Below are 17255 nucleotides of genomic sequence, written 5' to 3' on the forward strand. Positions count from 1 at the left end.
TCTCTAATTATCTGTGACAATTTTTGCTTCACTGATCTTTTCCCCTGTTTTTTTCACCAGGGGAAGTTTGGTGATTTGTAATTACTTTGGGCTGGAGTATGTTTTGAGAATTGAGGTTGCTGTGCAGGTTCCTGACAGTGCCAGGCTTTGGTGGTGATGCTCTGTGACTGGGGGTGAGTTGGCAGAAGGGAGGATCCAGCACAGAGCTGAGAATCCTGGACAGCTGCAACTGGCTCTCCGTGGTATCGAGGTGTGTGCAGCCCTTGGGCACTCCACTGCTTGGGAACTGTGGGAAGAGGACCAAGGCCATCCCATAAAGGGTTTTGGCTTTTCTGAAAAAAAGATCTCTAATCCTTCTCACGAATGCAACATGTTCTTGTTTGCATGGAAAAATCAGTGTAAACTACAGAAAATCTTTACAGGCTTTCCTTCTGTTGTTCAGGTTTAACACTCTTGGCTCACTCCCTCTCCTGTTTCTAAATCCAGTATTTGTAGGAACTTTGCAGCCAGACAATAGCATGTGGCCAGTAGGGAGATGAGCAGAGCTCTGTCCAAGTGACCCTGGAGTCCCCAGTGATCTTTCACTCAGTCTGGAAAACTGTGATGATCCAAATGCCATGTTGGAAGGTCTGGCTTAAGAACAATTCCTCAGGTGCTTTTATTCTTGTAAGTGGGACACGTTTTCAGTTGGGTATTGTATGGAGGGGGACAGGCAAAGTGCTGTAATTCTGAGCCATAGTCCAGGTGCCTTCAATCTGTCCTCTGAGAAGCTCTTCACTGTGAATTACCTTGATATCTGTCTTCATTCCACAGGAGCAGCTCAGTGCTCGGTTGGTGTTAAATCTCAGGAGTTTACACTTTTCAGGAGTGCCTTTTTTGGGGATTTTAGAAACTAAAATCTCTCTGAAATGTTTTGGGATTTTTTCTACTCTTTCATTTAATTTTTTTTATGTCCTTCTTTGACTCTTAATGGTGGTTCTTAATTTGGCTCGCAGGGTGTTTTTGTGAAACTTCCCTCCTGAACGTGCAGGGAGGACAGGAGTAACACCTGCCTGTTCCAGACCACCACAAATCTGAGTGCTTGTGTTTTGCCTGCTCTGGCTCACGCTGGGGAAGTGGAGTTGGAATGACACCTAGTGGCAAATTGTGGTGTGTCCTTGTCCAAGCACAGCCCTGTCCTTGCTGCTCTTTGAGGAGTAAAGGGAATTAGGGTGGTTTGTCTTTTGGAACTTAGCAGTACTGTGTAAAACAATCCCATCCTTTTGTCCTGGGAGTTTGGCTGCTGAGGGGAGAGAATTACAGCTTCAAAGAACGTGGCCTGTTGGTTCCTTGACTTTTATTATTTTTGTTAAGGATTATTGGAAAAGAATGTGAAAAAATTATCCAGAATTTGCATTAGGGGGTCTAAAGATTCGCATCCAGGTTTTGAGTGTGTAATGTATTTTCCTAAAGCAGCAGTTACCAGTCCATGTTTGATTTACTTCTCACTCAGGCTTCTAAAATCTAAACATCTTTTTGAAATTCTTAACATATCAACCCAGTGGGGGTAGAAACTGCCCTTCCTTCGATCCTGAAGAAGTCTGTGCTATTCAACACTGCAGCTGTGATAGCATCCAGATGTCCTGCTCTCTGTTGTTCTTGGAAGCACACAGCTGTACGTGAAGGAAAGCTTGAGAGCCTTGTGAGGAGCTTAAGGCCAGGCAGGAGGGCTCAGCCTTGCTGGCTTTGGTAGTGATTTGGAAACCAGCTGCAGTGTAGGGCCTGCTTCACGTGTTTGTTCTGGATGTGATAAACCCTCACGCTCTTCTTTGGAATCTGGGTATTTTCCTCTTTTAGGCGAGATATTTTCTCTTCTGGTAATTTACACTATTTCTGAGGCCCTGCTCCATTTCTCAGTCCTGTTTTCTACCCGGGTGTTTGGCTGCAGTACTAAGAGAGTCAGCTTTTATCTGATGCACAAACTGGAATAGGAATGATGGTTCACTTGGCTGCTGGGCAGCAGCTCTGGGTTTGGCTCTGCAGGAGCTGTGGCAAGTCCAGGGGCAAGGTAGAAGCTTCCCAGAAGCTTCCATGGTGCCTTTGAGGACCTGCAGTGCAGGCTCAGCAAAGGCTTGTACCACGTAGGGCAACTACTGTGTGGCTGTGTCTAATTAGGCTGTGTGGGGCCTTATTGTTTTAAGTAATGATACTGAAGATTTGGGGGTTTGAGGTGGGATAAAATAAAATCTCAATTGTTTAGCTTAATTTAGTTTTCTAAATGATGCAAAGCAACACAGACATTGGCTTCTTTGGCACCAGTGTGAGCCCTAGAATTTGCAGGGAGGTTGGGTTGTCCAGGTCTCTCACCCACTCGGCTTTCTCCTGGAAAGTGTCACAAAGTGCCTGTACCACTCAGTGCATGTACCCAGTCCCAAGTTGCCTTCACCACTCTTGGGAGGGTTTTGGTGCTTTTTTTGACCACTCACTCTCCTCTTTCACCTGGATTAAGAGTGCAGCACTCCAAGGCAGGTGCCTGCATGCCAGCTGTGCCTTACTGTGCAGGAAACTTCCCAAAGAAATAAATGTGAACACCAGGGACGTGCTGTGGCAAGCGGCATCACGGAGCTCAGTGCCTTCCACCCTCGGCGTGCCAGGGGCAGCAGGAGCTCTGCCTGGTGGCATTGTCCCCCTCCCAGTGTCCCCCCCTGCCTGGTGATCCTGCAGAAGTGTGATGGGCCAGCTCTGGCTGCTGTGGCAGAGGTCCCTGCACTGTTGTTTGCTGGGATCCTGGAGCAGCTCCGCGAGGTGTGTGACAAAGCAGCAGCTCCTGCGCGGACGCCCCGAGGCCGTGAGCTTTCCTGTTGCCTTTCACTGCGGAAAGAACCTCCCGGGAAGCCCTCGGGATCCGAGATCTTCCGGCACTTGATGTTATTTTTGGTTGCCTGGTTTCCGGTGCTGGGTTGGAACGGTTTGGAAGCGACTCCGGTCTCATCCAGTCGGTCTGTGTCCCATCCAGTGTCCCCTGCTGTGCCTTGCCTTTCGAGTCCTGGCTTTACTCTAAGGACTGTCCTGTCAGATGAGGTGGGACCCATTGTAATTATTCTGTAATGTTCAAGTTAGAGTGTACAGAATTATTTATTTGTTGTACTCGTTCTGCTAAAACATGTCCATGTATTCTGTGTACCCCACGGCTCTGCTGTCCTTTCTTCTGCCTGGTGGATCACCCACGGGCTGGCTGCTGGAAGGCAATTCCAGGCCTGATTTCCAGGCTGGGAATGATGGTCAGTAAGTACATGGAGACCCAGGAGGTGCTCACTCCTCTTTTATGTTCGCAGATCACAGCAAGAGGTACCAAAGTGCCCATCAGAGGGTTTGCTGGTTTCTGTAATGCAGCTGCCAGGTCAGGAGCTGCCCAAGGGAGACCTTGTGCAGGGCTGGGATGTCCATGGGATGCCCTGGATGAGGCAAGCACTCAGCCTGTTCCTGGAAGGTGCACTTGGGAGGCTGAACAGGCACTTTGAGACATTCTGTTTATTTTTCTTTGGCTGTCAGACTGGGCCAGAGGCCAGAGAAATGCTCTGGTTTGTCCACAGCCACTCACCTCTCCAGTTTTACTCTGAGCAGCTTTTATGAACCAACAGGAAAACTTGTAATATAAGTGAACAATGCACACCCCTCTTGAGATGCCTCCTCTCCAGGATTTTCCAGGGGCAGGGGGCCCCATCCCATTGGTGACAGAGCTGACAGAGAGCTCAGCACACAGACCAGATGACCCATAGTGCTGCAGCTGGTGATTCCTGTTTGAAGTTTCCTATAGCCACCAGTTCTGTTTGCCTGTATGGTCCATGCCCACATCTTTGTTCACTTGCCTTTAAGGTCAGTTAGATGCTCCCTGCAGAGCAACCCACTAAAGAAAACTAACTATTAATGACCACTAAAATTTGTTAGCCCCAGGCTTTACTTGAGCAGATTTGTATTTATTTTAACTCAGTCATATGGGCCAGACTGTTTGTGTTTGCCCTCCATTGATGTTCCATTAAAATTTGTTAGCCCCAGGCTTTACTTGAGCAGATTTGTATTTATTTTAAGTCAGTCATATGGGCCATTGCCCTCCATTGATGTTCCACACCCCTTCCCATCAGTGTGTCCCTGTGTAGTGTCACACTCTCTGCTTAATACGGTGATTACATTTTGGGGGCTGTGATTCACACTGCAGAGGTGGTGTATCACCTTCACATCACTGGTAAGGAAAACTAAACCCCACACCTCATGTTGGGACAGTCTGATCCTGCTTCTCTCCACGGTGCCTTATCACCAGCTCTATTTGGAGCTGCTGGGAACTGGATTGTAGTTCACTGAGCATGTGTCTCGCTACTTCCATATCACACAAGACTTTTTTTTCCCACCAGTCATTGTGTCAATAACCCATTTGAGTGAAAGCCTGTCACCTGGCCTTGAAATTTTTTTTAGCTTCAAATTTTCCTTTGCAGTGGCCTCCAGTTTCCTGCTGTTACCTGGCAGATCTGCAGGGGTGAACCTGCTGTTCTCCAGCCATCCCTTTCCACCTTCCCCAGGAGCTGGAGCTGCCTGTGGCACTTCTCCTTTTCAGCTGTGTTCTCAGCTGCTACACAAGTCATGGCTTTAAACTGCAGGCAGGGATCCTTTAGGATCCTGTGCCCCACCAACACCCACCTTCTACTGCAAGCTGAGCAGCCCTTCTGGTGCTGAGCTGCAGCTCCACAGTCCCTTCCCTGGTGGCACCTCGCTCCTGGCTCAGTGGGAGAACCATTCTCCCAACCTTCAGCACTGCCTGGGTAGGTGCCAGGGTGTGCTTGGAGACCCACTGAGCAGCCCTTGAGCCACAGCCAGCCCTGCTCCCCCTCTTCCTGAGCATCCTGTCCTAGTTTGGCAGTTCCCCTGGATGCCAGCTGGGCACCAAGCTCCAGCTCTCAGAAGGAGAGAAGCATGGGGTGCCCCAGGCTCCTCCATGTATCTTCTATCCCACTCTGCATCATGAGAAGAAAGGAACCAGAGACAGTGCTTGGCACAAGCAAGAGCTGGTACTTTATTAATCCCAGTGGGGGGATCACGCTGGCAGCAGCTTTACCCCTGAGCAACGACGGCGTCGATCCAGTTGCGGAACTGGCTGACACGAGTGTACATGGCCGGCGTGTTGATGTTGCAGTTGGACGTTCCCCAGGAGACAATGCCAATCAAGGTCCAGCCATTCCCAGTCTGGTACACCAGAGGTCCACCAGAGTCACCCTGTGGGGAAGATTCCTGCTTAGTGCTCCTGGCACGTGCTCCAAGCTGGTCCCTGCCACCCCAGCCTGACCCCCTGCACACGGCCAGGTGCTGTAGCTTAAATATCTGCCTCCATAAGTGCAAGACCCCACGTACCCTGTTCCTCCACCCTCCCTGTGATGCAATGGGAGCTCAGCAAGACCCCGCATGTCCTCCTCCTCCTCCACCCACCCTGTGCAGCAGGAACTCGGCTCCTTACCTGGCAGGAGGTGGCACCAGCCCCACCGGCACAGATCATGGCGCTGGTGATGCGACTGCCCCAGTACTGCATGCACTGGCTCTGGGAGACCAGGGGCACGGTCACCTGCTGCAGGACTGCTGCCAAGGCTTGGGCTAGGGGAAAGAAGCACCATTAGATCACCTCAGTGTCTGTGGGTCTGCTGGAGTGCACACAGGTACCCTGGGAAAGCTTCCACTGGTGCATGGGAGCTACCATACAAAGTGCCTTCCTCCTCTGTGCCAACAAACCCCTTCTTCCCGGGATAATCTCGTGCAGGCAGCCCAAAGAAAGGGCGGGCTTGTGCCTGTGCACAGCCATCGCTGCGTTACACACACACCCAGCCCCTGAGCACACACCTGCACATGTGTGCACACTGGTACCCGCTCAGGCAGGGTTACTCCACTGCCCAGCTCCCCCCCTTCCCACACGTACAGGAGATGTCACCCCCACAAGCACCCCTGGCCCTTCAGAGCCCCCAAGAAGAGCAGCAGCTACGCACAGCCCCCCCTGAAGCTGCAGGTTACGCACAGTTGGGGTTGGTGCGTCCCCAGCCGGTGGTGACAGCCCAGGCGTTGGAGGGCAGCACCAGGTTGGCAGGGGCCAGGCAGATGGTGGACACACGGGCTCCCAGCTGGGCGGGCGAGGACAGCCTCAGCAGGGTGATGTCGTTGTCCATGGTGTTGGGGTTCCAGCCGGGGTTGGTGATGGCCTGCAGGGAGGGAAACACCGCAGCTCTTCGTGCCTGCCCTGCCGTGCGGGAGCAGCCGCAGCGCGGAGCTGCAGCCCCGGCCCAGCAGCGCGCCCGCCTGGCTCACCCGGGACACGGTCTTCACTTGAACGGCCTCGGAGCTGGAAGCAAGGCTGTATTCCCCGAGGACAACAACGTGGGCACGAGGGCTGCGAGAGGTGAGAGGCAGTCAGGGGCACGCGTCCAGCCAGCAGCCCGGGTGGGAGCAGCACCGGGGCAGCCACGGGCATGAGGGACCCGGGGGAACAACTGGGGAGGAAGCCCTGGCCTGCTCAGGCCTTTGGGGCTGACCCGGGTGCCACTCAGAGATGCCCAGGATGCCCCGAGCCCCTGGCCCTGCCAGCAGCACCAGCGTGGGCTGGCATCACTCCTTACTTGAAGTTGCAGTGGGCAGCTGTGACGACCCAGTACTGGTTGATCAAGGAGCCGCCGCAGAAGTGGGATCCTGTGGTGGTCTGGGGAGGGAAGAGGGATAGAGCTGGGAGTGAGCAGGCTGAACACCCCCAAGCTGGCGACAGGCAGAGGTCCCCTTGGTGCCCAGCTGGCTGGCCGTGCCAGTGCTTAGGGCAGTGCCCAGGGAGGGGGACGGGGCTGTACCTGCAGGGACACCTGCCAGGGCCATGAGCCGGGCACGGCGTTCTGCCCATTGACAATCCTCTCGCTGTAGGCCACCGAGGGACTGATGGCGGGCACCCCGCAGCCTGCAGGAGAGGCACAGGGGACAGGGGTGACCCAGAAGCTCAGGACTCATGTCTGGGGTCTGCCTGTGCTGGTGTGTCACCCTCCCTGCTACACCCTGAGGACCTTCCTGCACCCATGGGCAGCACTTACCTGAGACGGCGCTGGCAAGGGCCAGACAGGCAACTACCCACAGGAATGCCATCTTGAAAGGAGATGGTCTGAACCCCTGGGGACCACGAGCTTTATAGCAGCCAGGGAGCCACGTGGCTCATAGCTGGCCAGGTTAAGGTCCCCCTGTGGCCTTGTGACAGGTGTGGGCAGCAGTGACGTGCCAAGCCTGGCACACACACAAACAGGGACGTGGGAAGGTACTGTCAAAAGACACCTGGGGGACTTGGGCTTTTGCTGCCATGGGTAGTGTTAGTTCTGACTGCAGCCTGTGGAGCTGGAGCAGGAGAGCACCACAGGGCTGTGATGGAGGGTACAAGAGGCTGTTTGTGGGCACACAGCTGGGGTGGCAGTGGGGCTGGACATGCTGGGATGGGTGGTCATCCCGTGCTCAGACTTGTTTCAGATCTACTGGGACTAGAGCTGTTTTTCCACATGGCCATGAAGTCCTGGCCTGGGCCCACCTGGATGTTCCCAGGGCTCAGGCTTGAACCCTCTGAACCATGCCCGTGGTGCAGGTGAGCAAGTCCCATAGCCAGCAGGGGCAGGTGGGGAGAGCAGACACCTTCCCAGGCAGGTGGGAGCTGTGGCCAGCTGAGCAAGCACACCATGAGCCCCAGGGAGGAGAGTGGGCACCTTCCCAAGCTGAGGTTGAGCCCTTCACTGAGCATCCCCCTAGCACTGCAGCCACCTGACCCAGGGTGGCCCCCCTCTGTCCTGTCTCTGTCCGGAACAATGGGGTATGTAGTGTCTGCATCATCCCCCTTGTCCTGGGTGACCTCCTGGGCTGGCACAGGGTGCAGGGAGGCAGGTCTGGGGTGATGCTGGACATGGGGATGGATCCCTCCCTCTCTGTGCCACCCACATACCCTGATCCCTGCCCCAACCCTCCAGGGAGCAGAGCCTGGACACGGGGTGCAGAGCTTAGGCCTTTATTTCCAGCAGTGGTACCATGCAAGGACAGTGGATGTGGCCCATCCCGGGGTGGGAAGCATGGCAGAGCATGGAGGTCTCCCAGGACACTGCAGGGGCTGGGCACAAGGGTGTAGAGAGAGACACAGACTGCTGCTGATCTTCATAGGGCACTGGGAGGAGATGCCAAGGCCTGGGCAGCAGCACAGGATGGAGGGAGAGCCAGTGCTCAGGGTGGTGCTGCCCATCACGGAGGCACCTTGGAGCAGGACAACACACCAGCACAACCACGCTCTCCCTGCAGCTTGGGAGCCTCCAACTCCAGTCTCTTCCTCCTGGCAGTGAGCCAGAGCCAGGAGTCTGGCAGGTCAGCAGGAACTCGGAGCTGTCCCTTTGTGCCAGCAGGGATAGGGCTGATGGCACTGTCCAGGGTGGGGAGACCACCTTGTGCTCTTCTCCTCAGCGTCCCTGAGCCATGATGAGCTGGCTCAGCTGCTCCCCACTGGCCATGCAGGACACAGCCTGGTGGAGCAGCAGCACCCAACCCCAGGGCTGAGCCCAGAGGACCTCCCATGGCTGAAACCATCCTGCCAGCCTGGTCCCAGCAAGGCTCCAGTCTGCCTCAGAGTTGGAATGGTAACAGCCTCCATGGCTGGTGTGGGAATCCTTAAAATCAGAGGGTTTTGGGAAAGTTGGGAAAGTAGGCCTTAGAAACAGAAAGAGCAAAGAAACTTGGAGCTGGCTGGGACACACTGGCTCAGGGGGCTGTCTGGAGACTTGGGGAAACCCAAAGATCTCTGCAGCCCCATGGAGAGGTGAATTTGTCCCAGCTGCAGATCCCTGTCCATTCTGCAACTCTTCTTTCTCCTGCAGGCAATGGGCCTGAGCAGCTGTCAGTCACTGTCCCAGCAGGCCACCAAAATAGCTACAGGTTGGATTTCCTCCAGTCCAGGTATCCCAGGACTGGTGCTTGCAGGGGACAGTCTTCTCATGGGGCAAGACCAGAGGAGAATGGCCTTTATCCAGACTGTCCCCAGCACAGGACAGGTGCTGTGTGTGGGGGATGCCACACGTCACCCCCATTCTCACCACGCACAGCCACCCCGCATGGCCCCCGTGGGACCAGCAGGGCACCAGTGCCAGGCAGGGTCAGGCACACTTGCCCTTGCGAAGGCAGAAGGGCAGCTCCTGCACAGGGACCAGGATGGTGCTGAAGATGGGCCGGTAGCCCTCGGGCAGAGCCTGGGGGTGCTGAGCCATCATTTCCAGCACCACGTGCCGCACTTCCTTGGAGACGTCCCCGCGGATATCCAGCAAGGTGGAGATGTGCTCATCGCTGGGCAGAGAGCCAGGGGTGAGCCCGAGCACTGCTCGTGTCCTGCAAACCTCCCCCCAGCCAGAGGAACCAAGCCAGGCCCAGGGGAAAACTGGTACTTTACACCAGGCCAAGTAGCATTTTCTTGCAAACAATCCCCCCAAACCTATTGAATTTGGTTTCGACATTTCCAATTTGGTGTTTTGTTACTTTTCACAGTTTGTTTGGCCACCAAATACAGATGTGCAAATGCCACAGCAGGACTGCTGTTTTCTGTACACCTTTGCCCTTGGGACTTCTCAAGGACCCCTCAAATCTTGAGCATGGGAAAAGGAGAGGGAGAAGGGGGTAAAGGTTCAGGTTTCTGTCTGCTCTGCTGTGCCCCCTCAGAGGGTGCAGCCAAGACTGGCTCTCCTGAGCAGGCTCACATCTATCCCCTCCTGCAGGGAGTACCTTACCTGACATCGGGGTACTTGGTGATGAAGCCCAGCACCTCCAGGCTGAGCAGTGCTGGGTCTTTGAGGCAGATCAGCTCCCGCAGGGCAAAAACAGCCTCCAGGCTCTGCTGGCCCCGCTCCAGGCCCTGGCAGGGAGAGCAGCCAGGTGTGAGACCCAGAGGATGTCACTGCAGTGGCTGGGGACACAGCTGTGTCCTCAGTGCCCACGTGGGCACCTGAGGCCCTGCAGCTGGTGTCTTCCCACTCAGCATGCCCCACCCATCAGGGGCTGCTGGGCAGGGTGATGGTCCCCAGAGTCTCTAATCCAGCCAGCTGGATTATCCTCCCATACTGGCCTCACAACCACCCAAGGGTAACAGCCCATTTCCTTGTGGGCTGTGGCTGGAGGGCAGCAGGAGGGTGAGGTGATGCTCCCTTTCCGTGGTGCAGCCCTGGCTCCCCACCGCACCCAGGCTGCTCTCACCAGGCCACAAAAGAGCTCCCGGAGCTGCGTGGCGTCCTGCAGCAGGCGGTGGCACAGCTGGCCCCGCTCCTCCCGGCTCTTGCACACCATCTTCCTCTGCAGCAGCGCCCGCAGGTACTGGTTCGCCACCAGCAGCTCGCTCTCCGCCAGCAGGAGCTGGGCAGGGGACAGCTGTCAGTGCTGGCATTGCCTGGGTGTCCAGACCCAGCTCCCCACAGAAAGGCAGAGGCAAAATGGTTGATACAACACCAAGCCATAGGAGCAATCTCCTGGGAAGCCCCCTGACTGAAGGGACAGAGAAAACAGCTGGATTTGGGGGAAGGTGCTCTCTGGACTGCCCCAGAGGACACAGACTCTCCTGCATTCCCAGACCCTGCACCCCAGCACGGCGCCCTCTGCCCAGCCTCCCTGTCCCACAGACAAGCAGGAGGTACCGTGCACACGGGTTTCCTGACGCGGGAGAAGTCCTTTGCATACTTGTCAATCACTTCACACATGCTGCCCACGAGCTGGGACCCGGAGAGCCACTTGCGGGAAGGCAGCTGCAGGCAGAGGGGCTGCAGGGAGCAGAGGAGCAGTGTCAGCCCTGCACCATGGCAGAGCTGCCAGCTCAGGGCAGCACAGCACCCACAGCTGCTGCCTGGCACCACGGCCACTTGGCCTTGCAAAGCCCCCAAGCCCCTGCTGCCAGCCAAAACTCAATGTAAAAACAGCAGAGTGGTTAAGGGTAGGAAGTTATGGAAACACTGGGGCTGTTCCTCCCTGACACCCTGAGGCCCTCATTTTGGGGCTTTATCTGGGTCATGATGCACACCTGAGGTGTGGGCAGTGAGCTGCTCCTCACACACCTCCTTTTGGCCTGTCCTGCCTATTTTTAATTTCCACCCCTCCCCACTTCCCTTGTGTAGACACAACATGTTTTTTGATTTCCTACTCCCGCCCTGCTGTCCTTGCCTGTCTTCCTGCTTGCAGACACACACTCCTTCTGTCTCAGCTAGGGCCACTGCTGCCTGCAAGCTCCTCACCCTTTGGCTCTTCCTTTGTTTTCATGGCATTCAAGCCCTAAATAGTAATGTCGTTAATTATTCCAGGTTTTGGTCCAGACTCCAGGAAAGCTAAATTTGACTACACTAGCAGGAAACTACTTGGGCAGTTGCACATGGATTCATATCCTTCACACACTTTGCTGCTCCCCAGCTGGTTTTCTGCCATGGAGGAGCCAGAAGGAGCGTGAGGCAGCTGGGGGGGGTAAGGCTCCTGGGCTCTGTCCGTTGGTGATTTGGGGCCATGAGCCATCTGCCCTAGTGATATAGGGTGGTGCTGCTGGTGACAGACATCGGCTGGTTTATCAAGGTCTGGGGGACAGGCTGGCAGAGATGTCTGCAGGGTGATAGCAGAGTACAGAGCACACGGCAGGGACCCTGGGCAGGAATAAACTCGAGTTGCAGTAGGGCTGCTATTGCTGACTTCAGCTTTGTTGCAGCCCTGTCGGCCTCAGGTGCTGGACCAACATACCTGCAGGTCCAGGAGCAGTTCCTCCAGCAGCAGCTGGGTGGCTTTCTTCTGCATCCTGTCTAGAGCAGCCTGCAGGGATCCAGGGACTTCTCTGCAGGCAGTGTCAGGGTGCAGGGAGGAGACAGAATTGCTAGGAGAGAGAAGAGAGGGCACAGGTAGCTTGGGAAGCATAGTGGGAACACTGACCCCAGGGAGGATGGGGGTGGGTGTTGCTACAAGAGCTACCAGGTGCTGGTGCAGGTTACCTGAGGGCCAGGTTGTTGTTGAGCACGGCCAGCAGGTGGGAGATGTAGTACTTGGGAACGGCCCGGTCCTGCTGGTGCTCCTTCCCGCACTGCACCAGGGCTTCCCGCAGGCTGCAACACAGTGAGGCAGCCCTGAGGGGCAGGCAGAGCCCCAGGCCTCCCACCACGGGGACCCGGCCCTGGGATGCTCCTGGGGACACAGGGACCTTCCACAACCCTCCCAGCTCACTTGGCTCCTTTCAGATCCTGCCACCAGGCTGGAGAGGGACAGGTCCTTGGGCAGGGTGGGACACTGGGACCCGTTCTGGATCCCCTTGGGAGGGCTCAGCAGACAAGCATTAACAGCAGGCCCTAGTCTGAGAGCTGACGTCCCCAAAGGCTGAGACAGCAGCCCCATGGGTAGAGAGGCTGCTGAGCCTTCTATGACCTGGATGAGCATTGGGTGCCCCACAGCAGATCTCCACGCCCAGCCTGTGATGCTTAGCCATGGCCCCAGGGTCTGTGAGGGTGGACAGGGGTGTGAATGGCCCCACTGACCGGCCCAGGAAGGCCTCAAGCTCCTCCAAGGCCATGTTGTAGATCTTCTGCTGCAGAGAGTCGGTGATCAAGGAAGCCACCTGGATGTTCTCATTCAGCATCTGCAGCACAAGAGCAAAGTGGAGGTGATTCAGGAAGAACCTGCAGGCCATGGACTCCTTTCTGGGAGGTCTCAGCATGGCCATGCTCCATCTGTACCCATGTTCTTGGGGTCCCACCTGCATGACAATGGCAGGCAAGGCTGACTGGAAGAAGCCCTGATGGTCCATCTCAGGTTCCTCTTCCCTGAACCATTCCTTGAACTCCACCTCCAGGGTCCTCTGCATCCACTCGAACACACTAGCCTGCAGAACAGACACCCACCACAGGCAGCCCAAGAAGCCAAGTACAGACTCCCTGGCTCATGGTCCCTGTCAGAGCAGATGCTTGGCTCAGTGGGAGTCATTGGGTCCCTGTCCTGCTCACTCACCTTGACTTTTGTCACATATCTCCTCTCTGTCTGATCCACAAGCTCAGAGGACATCAAGGGATCCAGAGCAGAAACATCCACTTCTGGGAGGAGGTCAGGGTGACCCATCATCTCTGGGCTGGAGGGCAGAGGTGGGGCAGGGTTGGGAAGGCCTGTTTTCCAGGAGTTCCTACCTGTCCCTCTGACCTCCTGGTCACCATCCCCTGGCAACCAGAGACACTCTCCCAACCCATCCATGAGCTGGTGAACAACCCAGCTCTCCACAACATCCCTCACTTGGTTGGTGCTGTGGTTCCTGCTGACCTGTGGTACACACGGAGCGCCCACTCAAGGAGAAGGAAGAGTCCCTGTTTGTCCAGGTCCTCCCGCAGGATCTCCTGGAGGTGGCTGGTGAGGGCCTGGTGGTAGGTGGCAGTGCAGACGCTGAGGATGTTGTAGTGAGCTGGGACACACTGCACCATCAGGTCCTTCACCACACGCAGCTCAGACACGATGTCCCTCTGCAGCGCTGCCAGGTGCTTGGCCAGCCCTGGCCCCTCAGCATCCATGCGGGGAGCACGGAAACGGCCTCCTGTGATGGTGTCCTGGAGGACCTGGTAGAACTTCTGCCTCCAGCCCTTTGGCCGGCCGGGGGGCAGGAAGGTGGCCTCCAAGAGCAGAGTATCATCTATTTTCTCCTCCCGCTCGATGATCCTCACAGCAGTGACAAAGAGAACGGGGTCCTCACGCACCAGCCGCAGGCTGCTGCCCACAATGTCCCACAGCTGCTTGGCCAGGCTCTCGTTGAGGTCCTGCAGACCACTAAAGTAGGACAGCACAGTTGCCTGGGCACCGGAGAGCCCACGGAGGTGCAGCTGGGAGAGGATGTCATCCCGGAGTTGCTCCACCATCATGAGCTCCACGTGGGCCTCCAAGAGATGCTGCCCATGGAGCAGCTGCAGGATATGGGAAAAAACCTCGTGGACTGTGGGAGAGGGAGGAGAGATACCAGCACTGAGTGTGGAGATGAAGGGGTTTGCACCAGAGATGCAGGTTATCAAGGAGATGGTGAGGGGAAAGGTCTGGGGCTCTGGGAATACCACTGGATCAGGCCCTGGGGAAGCAGGGATATCTCCATTCACCCAGCTGGCAAAGCCTGAGTGACCTGCTCAGGCTTTACCACCAGCCCTGCACAGAACCTGTGGCTGAACTGAGGTTTCCCCCAGTGCTTCTCAGCCCAAATTGACCACGACTTGTCCACTGCCTTACCCGAGAAGATCTGGGGCAGCACCTGGACCACCGAGGCCAGCTGCACATGCTCCTCCATCAGCTTCCTCATCTGCTGGAGGCCCTGGAAGTGGTCTGCGCTGTCGAGCAGGGCCCACCGTGCAGCCCCCAGGTCCTGGCACACGCCCTGCACCTCCTGGGCTGCCGACCGCAGCTGCTCCAGCCCTGCACTTACCCCCTCCAGGTAGGACTGGACAGTTGACTGGGGAGCAGAAAAGGATGGGGGGCAGTGGAGCAGCTCCAGGAGGCAGCAGGACTCCACACCATTTGCCCCAGCCCTGCACAATCTGTGTTGCAGGCACTCTCCCAGCCCACAAGGATCAGGGTAAACAGTAATCAGATGTCTCAGCTTTAAAAGATTACTTTGTTTCTGCAAAGGAGCAGTGGGTCACAGGGCCCCTATGTGCCCCCAAGGTATGAAGGACCTCAGTGGCCATATAAACCCTCCTCCCAAATGGAGTGCCATCATTTCCAGCCCTGCAGTGGCACTGGCACATCTCCGTGCCCTATTCACTGATTTAATTCCCGGCTCCTGGTGCCAAAATTCACCAGAAACAAGCTTTCACCGAGGCCTCCCAGACAATTCATCCAGAGTCAGGAGAAAGTTGTGGTGCTCAGACTGATTCAGTCCTGAGGTAATAATTCCTTGGGTCATATGCAAGAGGGGGATGTGGGTGAGAAGGCAGGATTGCAGGGGGACTGGGACAGCCCTTACAGATATGTAGAGCTGGAGTTTTCCCTGTGGAGACCCACAGGCAGGGACAGGTTGGAGCTCTGTGCCTCCTCTCAGCCATGGGGCAGGGCAGCCTTTTGGAGTTTTCCCTGTGGAGACCCACAGGCAGGGACAGGTTGGAGCTCTGTGCTTCCTCCCAGTCGTGGGGCAGGGCAGCCTTAGGGGCTGGGACGGGGCAGTGATGGGGTGTGCTGAGTCCTGCACATGGAATGTGCTGAGCCCCCTTGGTGTTTTATTTTGAAGGATTATCAGAGACACAGAAGACTCCTTTTAACACTTCAGACACTGCCTGGGGGTAAGGCAGAAGGTGAAGGGGGTCTTCTCCCCCCAGCAATTGCACTTCACCCACCAAACACCAGCCAAAGGAAAAGATTTAGTCAAAAGAGGATTCGTGGTGCAAGAGGGGGCCCTGGCAGGGATCCCTGCCCGAGGAGGGGGTGTGGTTGCAAGTGTCCGTGGGATGGACAAACACACACCTTCAGCCGGGACTGGATGGAGTTGTTCCTCTGCGTCTCTCGTCTCCGGTAATGCCCCAGCCCCTCCAGTTTCTCGGGGCGGTAAAACACCCCTGAAGCCCATTTCAGAGCGGCTCCTCTCGCCAGCTTCTCAGCCTTCTCTGCTTCCGGCCACTCCTCGTCTGGGGATGAAGCCAGGGGTCAGCGAGCACAGCCGAGTGGGGCAGGAAGGGCCCCTGAGGGCAGAGGCAGGAAGCTCGCTGCCACTGGACTTCCAAGCACACATGGATGTGGGAAGCTGGGCAGCATGGCACCAAGAGGGTCCTTCTGCAAGGCCCCCCCAAGATGCCACCACCATGGGGTGGCACAGAGGCTGTGGCAGCAAGAAGCAAAGCTGCCCTGGGGTGCTGTGACTCAGCCTGCCGGCTCACATTGTCCCCAGGCTGAGGGCACATCCCGGCTGCTCCCCCAGACACAGTGCTGGGGTGTCTGCATGGAGGGGGTCTGATGCCACTTGGGAAGCTGTCAGCAGGGTTGAGACTCCAGCAGTGAGTCAGCAGGAGGGATGGGGAGATGGCAGCTCTCACAGGAAGGAGAGCCAGGCTAAGGTGAGGACCGGAGACTCCTGGTCTCCCCAAAACACCCACAAAGCTGTGTCCCCCTTGGTCTGAAGCCATGCCAAAGAGCTCCTGGCCACAGTGGAGGGCTGAGAACCAGCACAGTTATTACACACCATTCCCAGTCCCCAGTGCCTGGTTTCATCATTCTCCCACCCCATCCCACCCCCAGCCACTCCCTGCAGCCCAGCGGGGCTGTCACCCAGTGCCAAGCCAGGCTCCTGCCCTGCTGGGGAGCCGCTGGCTGCCTTGGGGACCAGGGGATTAGGGAGGAGGACAGCAGCTTTGAGGATAAGATGAGCGGTGAGCAGCACTGCCCCGGCGCAGGTATCACCATCAGGAAGCACAGCCAGGCTGCCGACCCGCAAGGACACACGGCACCAGCCCCGGCACAGGGAAAAGGTCCAGGAGGGTGGAGGGGGTGGTGAGGCAAAGGGCGGGGGAATCCCCAAAATGCGCTGCAAGCAGCAGCAGCAGCAGCAGCAGCAGCATCCCTTCCCTGCCCAGCTCGCCGGCTCCCCGGGGAGCATCACCCCCGTTACCTCTGGGGCTGGCGGCGCGCTCGTCCTCCGCAGACATGCCCATGGTGTCCGGGCTGTGCGAGCTGCGGGGCCAGGGCAGGGCTGCGGAGGAAGCCGGCTGCCGTTTCCTCAGCCGGAGCAGCCGCGCTCCTCAGGGCCCCATTGTGTTCCCGCAGCCGCGCTCAGGACGTCAGGAGCGGGGGGCGGAGGGGAGGGGGGACACGGGAAGGCACCGCCACAGCCGGAGGTCTGGGGAACGGGAGCCACGGAATCACAGCAGCGTTTAGGTCGGAAAAGCCATCTAAAATCATCGAGTACAACAGCTAAGTGCCAAGCCCACCACTGAACCATGCTCCTAAGCGGCACATCCCCACGCCTTTTTAACGCGTCCAGGGATGGTGGCTTCACCACTGCCCCGGGCAACATTTTTCAGTGCCTGACCATTCTCTTAATGAAGAAATTTCCCCTAATATCCAATCTAACCCTCTCCTGACTCAACCTGAGGCCATTTCCTCTCGTCCTGGAGATCACACCCTGTCTACCCTCGCCGGCAGCCCCGGTTCCCGGGACTCTCAGCGCTGTCCGTGCTCGCAGCGCTGTCCCCTCGCAGCCACCCTGGCTCGGGAGGACAGCGGGGTGTCACAGCCCA

General features: G+C 56.9%; 2 protein-coding genes across 2 annotated transcripts; both read right to left on the reverse strand.

Moving 5' to 3' along the window:
• Nucleotides 1-5020: 5020 nt before the first annotated feature.
• CTRL (chymotrypsin like) lies at nt 5021-7799 on the reverse strand. The gene is made up of 7 exons (XM_039721480.1): nt 7083-7799; nt 6849-6952; nt 6627-6706; nt 6319-6400; nt 6032-6212; nt 5483-5616; nt 5021-5244 (listed from the first exon to the last, which is right to left on the reverse strand). The coding sequence occupies exons 1-7, from the start codon at nt 7132-7134 to the stop codon at nt 5083-5085; spliced, it is 795 nt and encodes a 264-aa protein (XP_039577414.1). The 5' UTR covers nt 7135-7799; the 3' UTR covers nt 5021-5082.
• A 217-nt stretch (nt 7800-8016) lies between these two features.
• EXOC3L1 (exocyst complex component 3 like 1) lies at nt 8017-16894 on the reverse strand. The gene is made up of 13 exons (XM_039721479.1): nt 16628-16894; nt 15490-15650; nt 14263-14482; nt 13318-13978; nt 13015-13132; nt 12764-12889; nt 12546-12646; nt 12009-12119; nt 11764-11893; nt 10683-10805; nt 10249-10404; nt 9786-9910; nt 8017-9348 (listed from the first exon to the last, which is right to left on the reverse strand). The coding sequence occupies exons 1-13, from the start codon at nt 16668-16670 to the stop codon at nt 9162-9164; spliced, it is 2262 nt and encodes a 753-aa protein (XP_039577413.1). The 5' UTR covers nt 16671-16894; the 3' UTR covers nt 8017-9161.
• Between the last annotated feature and the right edge of the window lie 361 nt (nt 16895-17255).

The sequence above is a fragment of the Passer montanus genome, unplaced genomic scaffold (genome assembly GCF_014805655.1).
Source record: "Passer montanus isolate IOZ18808 unplaced genomic scaffold, ASM1480565v1 scaffold45, whole genome shotgun sequence".
Lineage (NCBI taxonomy): Eukaryota > Metazoa > Chordata > Aves > Passeriformes > Passeridae > Passer > Passer montanus.